The 9,666-nt window shown below is 42.4% G+C and overlaps 1 protein-coding gene across 1 annotated transcript; it reads left to right on the forward strand.

Moving 5' to 3' along the window:
- The first annotated feature begins 1,351 nt into the window (after positions 1 to 1,351).
- Positions 1,352 to 4,715, forward strand: LOC120069749. The gene is made up of 3 exons (XM_039021540.1): positions 1,352 to 2,060; positions 2,882 to 3,012; positions 4,266 to 4,715. The coding sequence occupies exons 1-3, from the start codon at positions 1,352 to 1,354 to the stop codon at positions 4,713 to 4,715; spliced, it is 1,290 nt and encodes a 429-aa protein (XP_038877468.1).
- The last annotated feature ends 4,951 nt before the right edge of the window (positions 4,716 to 9,666 follow it).

The raw sequence follows: 9,666 nt of genomic DNA on the forward strand, positions 1-9,666 counted from the left end.
ATGTTTTATGATTAAAACAGCTTTATATGTTTTATGCTTCGAAAATGTTTATTCAGTAGTACAAGGTACTGTAGAAGCTTATATTTCAGTTTAAACTCTTTATTGAGATTTTGCATGAGAATCAGTTATCTTTCTTAAGTCACTCACTGGGCTAGTAAGCTCACCCCATTTTCAAATGTTTTCCTTCCCCCCCACAGGTAGCAGTCAAATCCTCAGAAGATAAGCTCTGCATCTACTCTGCCACTAAAAGAAAAAGATATTGTAACCCGTCGGTTTAGGTGGTTACTGTAAATATTGTACATATGTTTCCGTTGTTCATATAGGGACTAGGGTTTTTGGGCTTGGGACTTATGAATCTAGTGTTGTAATGACTCTAAATATGTTATGTTTCTGAATTAATAAAATTTTGGCCTAAAGACATTCCACTTTGTTTAAGTTATATTTTGGTATCAGAGTTATTCTGCAAGAGTTAGTAGACAGTAAGTGTCAGCAAAAGGGTTGATAACTGGTGTCAGTCACGCCCTTTCCTAGGCTAACAGGGTGGTCTGGGGCGGGGTGTGACAGCTTGGTATCAGAGCAAAGGTATACGTAAACTTGTGAAAGGTTTAAGCTAGCTTAGTATTAAGAGCAAGGTAATTTTCAGGGGGGCCAAAGTAATCATCAGAGCAGTCATCCTGGAAATCGAGGCAATCCTCCAGTTTTCATTAATCAGAATCACAGCCAAGGTAATTTTTAGAGTGTACAACCCTACGACCAACCGTCCTCTTCTGACATACCTTGTAGTTCCTCGTCTTTGGAAACATTATTGAAACAGTATATTGGGAAGAACGAGGCAATCAAGCAATCACAAGCTTCCTCCCTTAGAAATTTGGAGGTACAAATTAAACAGCTTGCGATCGAACTTAAGAATAAAGCGCCTGTTATGCTGCCTAGCAGCTCGGGAGCATCGGGACCGCGCAATAAAGAACAATGTCAAGTAGTGACATTGAGAAGTGGCAAGACAACGGTCCCTATGCCATCAGTACCGGATTCAGTAGAAAGACTAGTAGACATAATCATTAATGATGACCAATCAACCACGAACAACAGAACCACCAGTTCATAAGGAAATATCTCTACAAAGAGTGAATCTCAGCAAGACTCAAATGCAAAGTCACCGCAACCTCCAGCTCCTAAAACACAGCAAGCCAAGGACCTCAATGAATAGCCAATTGAACAGGAAGTACGGTGGGATCCTCCACCTTTTCCGTCCAGGCTGAGAAAGAAAGATGACAGCAAACAATTCAAGAGGTTCCTGGATGTTCTCTGACAACTACATATCAACATTCCCTTAATAGAAGCATTGGAACAAATGTCGAGCTATGTGAAATTTCTCAATGACATACTTGCCAACAAGAGGAAGATCGGGGAGAATGAAATGGTCGCGTTAACATATGAATGTAGTGTATTGTTTCAGAACAACATCCCCACTAAAATGAAAGATCCCAAGAGTTTCACATTGCCTTGCTCAATAGGGAGAAAAGAAGTCGGAAATGCGCTGTGTGATTTGGGGGCAAGTATAAACCTAATGCCCTTGTCAATCTTCAAAAAGTTAAATATCTACAACACAAGACCCACCACAATTATGTTACAGTTAGCTGATAGATCAATAACACATCCAGAGGTAAAAATAGAGGATGTACTTGTGCAAGTAGATAAGTTCATCTTCCCTGCTGACTTTATCATATTAGACTATGAAGTTGACATTGAGGTACCTATCATCTTGGGTCGCCCATTTCTCGCAACAGGGCGAGCACTGATCAATGTACAGAAAGGAAAACTTATCATAAGGGTCGACGATCAGCAAGTTAAGTTCAATGTTCTCAATGCGTTGAAATACCCAAGTGATATGGAAAATTGTCAATATGTTGGGGAACTGCAGGAAAAACATTGGCACGAGCCTCAAGAAGAATCGGAGGAAGAAAACTTTGGGATCAGCGCAATGTGGGAGGAAAATTGTGCCGCAATACAAACTGAGTCAGGATTTGAAACAATCAAGTTAACTGAACGAACAACGCAACGTACTAAGCCATCTTTAGAAGAACCACCCATAAGTCGTTGCCATTGCACCTCAAATATGTTTATTTAGGAGGAAATAACACTTTACCGATTATAATCTTCACCTCACTGAGCAAAGAAAAAGAGGAAGCACTTATTCAGATCCTTAAAAATAACGCAAAAGCCTTGTGATGGACCTTAGCAGACATTCGTGGGATCAACCCCTCGTATTGCATGCATAAGATTCATCTTGAAGAAGGAAAAACAGGATCTATAGAGAGACAACGCTGTTTGAACCCTACCATAAGGGAGGTTGTGAAGAAAGAAATAGTGAAGTAGCTTGATGCAGGCGTCATTTACCCTATATCCGATAGTAGTTGGGTAAGCCCATTGCAATGCGTTCCAAAGAAAGGGGGAATGACAATCGTCACCAACAGCAAGAATGAGTTAATTCCTATAAGGACAACTACGGGGTGGAGAATCTGTATGGACTACTGTAAATTAAATCTGGCCACAAAGAAGGACCATTTTCCACTCTCGTTTATTGATCAAATGTTAGATCGACTTGGTGGGAATGAATTCGTTTGTTTTCTTGATGGCTACTCAGGGTATAACTAAATTGCGATTACACCAGAAGATCAAGATAAGACAACTTTCACATGCCCATTCGGCACATTTGCATTCCGTCGCATGCCATTTTGACTCTATAATACACCAGGTACCTTCCAAAGGTGTATGATGGCAATATTTTCAGATTTCTTGGAGAAGTCAGTCGAGGTATTTATGGATGACTTTTCAGTTTTTGGCAACACTTATGACTCCTGTTTATCAAATCTTGAAAAAGTCTTGAAGAGATGCATTGAAACGAATCTTGTGCTGAACTGGGAGAAATGCCATTTCATGGTTGAAGAAGAGATCGTGGTAGGTCACAAGATATCAAAGGCAGGATTGGAAGTTGATCAAGCGAAAATCAACGTAATTTCCAAGTTACCACCACCAGTCAATGTGAAAACACTTAGGAGTTTTCTGGGACATGCTGGGTTTTATCGAAGATTTATCCGCAACTTTTCTTAGATCGCAAAGCCCCTAAGTGCACTCCTCGAGATTGATCGCGAATATGATTTTGATGACGCATGCGCCGAAGCATTCCACACGCTGAAAAATGCGCTCATCACTGCACCTATTCTGATTGCGCCAGATTGGACACAACCGTTCGCATTGATGTGTAACGCCAGTGGATATGCAGTGGGCGCAGTCTTGAGTCACTGCAAGGACAAGGTTTTGCATCCTATCTATTATGCTAGCAAAACGTTGAATGATGCGCAGGAAAATTATACAACCACGGAAAAGGAAATGCTCGCAGTGGTATTTTCACTAGAGAAGTTTTGACAGTACTTAATTGGAACAAATGTTGTGGTGTATACTGATCATTCTTCGATCAAATACCTTATGACGAAAAAGGATGCGAAACTAAGACTAATAAGGTGGGTATTACTCCTGCAAGAATTTGACCTAGAGATTAAGGATCGGAAGGGCACTAAGAACCAATTTGCAGATCATCTATCACGGCAAGAAAATTTCGAGGTTCAGAAGAAAAAAAAAGAAATTGAAGAAAGATTCCCTGATGAGCTACTAATGTCGATATGCGTTAATGTTCCATGGTATGCGGACATTGTAAATCATAGTTTGAGGACAAGTACTGAAAGATTACTCATATCAGTAGAAGAAGAAGCTGAGATATGAAGTCAAATTTTATTTCTGGGATGACCCCTTCTTGTATCGACTTGGACCTGATCATATTTTGCGTCGATGCACTCCTGAGCATGAGGCCAAGCACATTTTGGAGCTTTGTCATGAGTCCCCTTATGGAGGACATTTTGGGGGGGCAGTGGATTGCCGCAAAAGTCCTACAGAGTAGCTATTTTTGGCAACCACTATTTAAGGACGCCCATGCCCATGTTGTGCAGTGCGATAGATGCCAGAGAATAGGGAACATGTCCAGAATAAATGAAATTCCTTTGACTTCAATCTTGGAAATTGAATTATTTGATGTATGGAGAATCGACTTTATAGGCCGATTTCTGCCTTCAGAAGGTCATCAATACATTCTGGTCGCGGTTGATTATGTATCGAAGTGGGTTGAGGTCATCGCATGCGCTAAGAACGATGCGGTCACGGTGGCAAAATTTCTCAAGAAAAATATCTTTACCCGATATGGAATGCCCTAGGCCTTAATCAGTGATGAAGGCTCACATTTCATCAACCGCATCATCGCCAACTTGTTGACCAAATTTAATGTCAGGCATAGAGTTGCAACCACATATCACCCACAAACCAATGGTCAGGCAGAAGTTTCTAATAGAGAGATCGAGGCTATCTTGGAGAAGATATTCAGTACCTCTAGGAGGGATTGGTCACCCAAGCTCGATGAAGCATTATGGGCATATAGAACTACCTTCAAAACTCCAATAGGCATGTCCCCCTATGCTCTGGTCTTCGAAAAAGCTTATCATATGCTTCTCGAGTTGGAACACAAAGCTATGTGGGTAAGCAAAAAGCTAAACTTCAATCTGTCAAGCACGGGGGAAGTCCGAAAGTTGCAATTGAACGAGTTGGTCGAGTGGCGAATGAATGCCTACGAAAATGCCAAGCTTTATAAGAAGCGAACGAAGAAGTAGCATGACGACCGCATAAGCAACCAGACGTTCTTCGAGGGTCAATAGGTACTTCTGTTTTACGCTGGTTTGCGATTGTTTCCATGGAAGTTGAAGTCCCACTGGTCTGGGCCATTCCGCATCAAGACTATCTTTCCCCATGGCACAATGGAACTAACAACTGAAGATGGAAGCAACACATTCAAAGTCAATGGTCAACGAATTAAGCCCTACTATGGGGGCAATGTGGAACGACGCATGGAGACCATCGACTTAGGCAAGCAGGATTGACTGCTTGAAGGGATGTTATTGCGGTAACTCTGAAAAACTTCTTTCAATCTGCATCCCTACATCTATGTTTAATTGCTTTCTTTATAGCTTTCCTTTATGATTTTCTGCATTGCGTTATTTACTGTTTACTAGAATAGCCTTTCCTACTTTATGTGTTTACTTTCAGTTTAATTCAATTGCGTTATTTCCATGCTTTGCTTAAGTTCCCTACTTTTCGGCATTAGTTGCGTGGTCTTTAAATTTCTATGAATGACGGAACAAAAAGAAATGAACACCACAAATTCTTATCGACTTGCGTTGTTGATGAATTAAAAAGAAAAATAAAATTCGGTATGCATTGCGATGATGGGTGCATCTTGCGATGACATGATACACTTTGCATCTATCTTACACAAATGCATTGCGCTAAGGGGTGTGTTGCGCGCGTATGTATTCTGCGCCCGTCCTTAGCGAATGCAGTATGTCGAGGTAGTGTTGCACCAGTAGAAATACCGTGCGCCCATCCTCCAGAAATGCGCTGAGTTGAGGGGTGTGTTGCGCTAATACATGCATGTTACCCGTCCTCTGCAAATATGCATTTGCGATAACAGATGAACTATGTTAATCTTTAACCTTGCACTTGTCTGAACAAGATACAAAGAATAAATTCATTTCATTATTTTCATGTATAGAAGCTATTCCTTGATTCTTTGTACATGCTCAAATTTTGTATTGCGATATTTGTAATTCTTTGTATACTTAGTTAATTTTAATACAACTGAGTAACTATTCTTTCTGTATGCGTTAGCCTCAATACTTATGATCCTTTGTTAATTATTGCGATGTTCTTTGTCTTATATTTTGCGTTATTCATTGCGTTGCCATGATGAGTAATATGCATACCCTTAGTAACATTTCTTACACTTTGCACTTTCTGACTAACACTTAGACAATTCATAGTAATAGCACTGCTTTACCTTTTATACTTCAAGACTCTGCTCAAACCTTCTTTTCAAAATTTTGACTAAGTGTTTTGTCTATTCTGTCCAAAATAACGCAATGAGGACCTTGTGCATCTCTAAATTTGGGGGTGGGGAAGATCTGAGCAGATGCGATCAAGCGGATGCGGTAATCATAAAGAAAATAGAAAAAACTGGCAGCATAATTAAACAACGCAAAATAAAAGACAAGAATTACCGTAATAATTGACAAAAGGATGATAAAAGTAAAGAGGCTAACACATATGGAAAGAATAATTACTCAATTGTATAAAATTTGTCTAAGTATACAAAGAATTATAAATATCGCAACATAAAATTGTAGCATGTACAAAAGAATTCAAGGTATAGCTTCTATATAAAAAAAATAATGAATGAATGGCTGAAAAGAAAAATTGCAGAATTGCGTAGATGGTGGCACACCCCCAAATTTAGAGTTGCGGCAAGGGATCTTGAGGAGGATATTGCGGAGGAGCTCGTTGAGGTGCTTCTTGAAATTGCAGAGGTTGCTGAAGATAGGGAGGCACCATGGGACCATGTAGATAAGCCGTTAGGAAATTGAAGTACTCATGGTTGCAGCTGCCATCTGTCTTTGGTTCAGGTGGATGGTAAAGATATTGCGTTGAATGTTAACCATCTCCTGTCGCACCATTGTATTGTTGCGCTGCAACTCTGCGTTGTTCTCCTGCAACTCCATTATTGTTTGGCAGAAGAAGTTAAGTTGTTGAGAAAAGAGGGATCGCATTTTTGCTAAGTCAGTAGCAAGGGATGCGATGGTGGGTTGCACCGTTGATGTTTCACTAGCATCAGTTTGAGGTTGAGCGGAAGGGCCTGCTCCCAAACCGTGTGGGTCATTAACATGGGGCGATGGTGGTGAAAAGTGGGGTGGAGATGTATGGCTAAGGGACGAAGCTTGAGATGCGAGGTTAGAATCTGGAGCAAGAAGAAGGTTTGTGAAGTGTTCTGGAAGAGGGGAAAGGGGCTCTATTAGAGGGCTTAGCGGGCGAATGATTAAAGGCAAAGGGTCCAAGGGTAGTTGGGTTTGCTCTTGCGGTGATCGTTCTTGGACTTTTTCCATTCCATTATGATTGTGGCGCTGCTTCTTGGGCATGGGTTGTTGCGGCGCATTCAGATCTACGAGGGGCCTTTTGGTTAGAAGCTCGGGGGAATGTGGGGAATCCTTGAGAAGCATTCTCAGGATCTTCGTGTGTGAGGCCATGATCCTCAGGAATGGGCTCTTTGTCAATGCCTATGCCCACAAAGAGGCACAGGCTCGAAATTGTCCATGGAAAGAAGTATTGGCCTCTCACATGGCCAATAAAGCCTCGAATCTGCTTCGCAATCAGCTAGCCTACATCAATCAGAATGTCGCGCTCTATACAATATGCGGCCATCACTCGATCCCTTGAAATTGTTTTGTCATGTGTTGTTGGGATAAGTCGCCGTTTCACAAAATATACCCAAAGTCGCGCCTCTGGGAGCAGCTTGTTGGAGGCAAGGGTCTTAATGCCTGTTAATGAAACTGACCACTTGGTGCCCGGTTGCGTTAATACCTTCAGCGCATCTTCCATGTGTACTTCTTTAGGATCATCAATTATCTTGTTACCCGGTGCTTCCGGGAAGTTTTTCAACTTGTAGAGCTCATTGATGTCCTTTGCGCTAAATGGCACTATCCACCCTTCGATGATCACCACATCTTCGGTGTCATGGAGCTGGCCATGATAAAAGGTCCTCACTACCATAGGAATAATAATGGAGGGACATTGGCAGAAAGTTTCCCACCCATGTTTCAACATAACACTCGCGATTAGATCCGGTAGTGGCATCGACGCAGGGAAGAAACCCATTTCCATCGTCATATCATCATTTTCTTTCTTTCTTGATGGACGCCTCCTGGTCGACGCAAGCTCACTGGTTTCAACTTTAGCTTTGCCCTTATCTTGAGCAGACGCAAGGTGGGATTTTTGTCTTTGTTTGTGTTCCCTTTCCTTGCGTTGCTCTTCTTTTTCCCTTTTCCATTCCTCCACTTCTTTTCTCTTATTTTCTCTGACGCGCTGCACATTGGCCTTGCAGCGTTTTTCCTTTTCTTCTTCTTCTCTCATTTCTTTCTCAAACTACTCTGAGGCAAGCAAAATGCATTGCTCATCCTCGAGCCTTCTTTTTTCTTCTTCTGCCACTCTTGCGTTGTCACAGTGCACGTCCTCATCATGCAGTTTTCTGGCCAAATCGCTTGATAAGATGATTTGGCGCGCGTGACATCTTTTTTTGCTTCTCCTCTGCTTCTCTTTTTCTTCTCTCCTCTTCTTCTGCTATGCGTTGAAAGAATAGTGGGTCACTTGTTGACCCTTGCGGCGCATTCTCCTTGCGACGCCGCATAAGAGGGGTGATGTTAGGATCTTCTCTATCTTCAGTCGCAACCATTCTGACATGCGGTGATGAAACTTGTGGTTGCATTGATGCTTTGGCTTGGTTTGACATCCCCTCTTACACCCTTGCGATGGTTGATTCTCCGTCAAAATCTGGGCTTTTTGCCCTCTTCCTTTTCTTCTCCTTCTTCAGGCGCCTATCTTCTCACCTACGTTGTTTCTTTTCACTCTCCTCCTTTTTTCTCTTCTCCTTCTTCAACTGGGTAGCTTCATCTCCTTCCACCCATTTTTCTTTACTTTTTCTCTTCTTCTTCGCTTCGGTCGTCCCTGGCTGCTTCTTTGCTCCTACAACCTCCAAAACATCCTAGATGGGTCCCTCATTGGAGTCTGTTGGAATAGTCTTCTTAGGATCCATAGTGGTCAGGGCCATTCTCCGCGAAGCTTCCGCCATTTCCTCCTCTGAAGGCAAGGGCTGGTTTACAACTTCAGCTTCCGGTAGCCCCCCTCTCTTTCCATATTACTCAAAATACTCCCAAATAACTCTTTGTCGTCCCTTCTCTTGAGTTCGCTTTTTGTCGAAGGTACTGGGAACGCCACCTTAGGTCTGGTGGCAGGGGCACTATCCGTGCTCAGCCCCTCTCGGATGTTGAGTGGTTTGGCTACAGAGGTCTTTCATCGAGGTTTCCTAGCAATTCTTGATGAAGGCTTGAGCTGGGCGGCTAGATGGCAGCTAGCAGTAAGGAAAGCCGCCTCCCGTGCGGTGACGGGGGCTTGGGAAGGGGATGATGGTAGGGAAGATGAGTGTGAAGATTGTTTGGCCATTTGCTTGGTTGAGTGAAAGAGTTAAGAAAATTTTGGTTTGAGGAAGGAAATCGGAAGGGTATGGTATGCAGAGGAAATTTTAGGGTTTCTTTCACGAGAGATTCAAATAAGCTCTCAATTGAAGGAAGTGAGATTTATAGGTTGGGCCTTGATGGGCTCAACGCAATCTCTGCGTGGCAGGCTTCGATATTCTCTAAAAGCCTGCTGCCGCGCCCCTCCCATTATGATTTAGCAGAAAGGACGTCCTTTCGTCTGCTAAGTCATAATTCCCTCAGAAGCTTAAACGATTCGACTACTCTCTCTACGAAGATTTTATCTTTTTATTTTATTCGGAAAGGCGCAATGTTAAGGTTTAACACAATGCATCTGTTACCGCAAATGCATATTTGCGGAGGATGGGCACAATGTATGCATTAGCGCAACACACCCCTCAACTCAACGCATTTCTAGAGGACGGGCGCACGGTATTTCTAACAGTGCAACACTACCTCGACATAGTGCGTTTTTTCCAAGGACGGG

The sequence above is a fragment of the Benincasa hispida genome, unplaced genomic scaffold (genome assembly GCF_009727055.1).
Source record: "Benincasa hispida cultivar B227 unplaced genomic scaffold, ASM972705v1 Contig579, whole genome shotgun sequence".
NCBI classification, from domain to species: Eukaryota; Viridiplantae; Streptophyta; class Magnoliopsida; order Cucurbitales; family Cucurbitaceae; genus Benincasa; species Benincasa hispida.

What these genes read in the sequence shown, in the direction of transcription:
- LOC120069749 (XM_039021540.1), top strand. Translation starts at nt 1,352, where the DNA reads ATGTCGAGCTATGTGAAATTTCTCAATGACATACTTGCCAACAAGAGG. An exon ending in AACTGAACGAACAACGCAAC is followed by an intron (nt 2,061 to 2,881) that starts GTACTAAGCCAT and finishes ATCTTGAAAAAG; the next exon opens with TCTTGAAGAGATGCATTGAA. An exon ending in TTGATCAAGCGAAAATCAAC is followed by an intron (nt 3,013 to 4,265) that starts GTAATTTCCAAG and finishes GGAATGCCCTAG; the next exon opens with GCCTTAATCAGTGATGAAGG.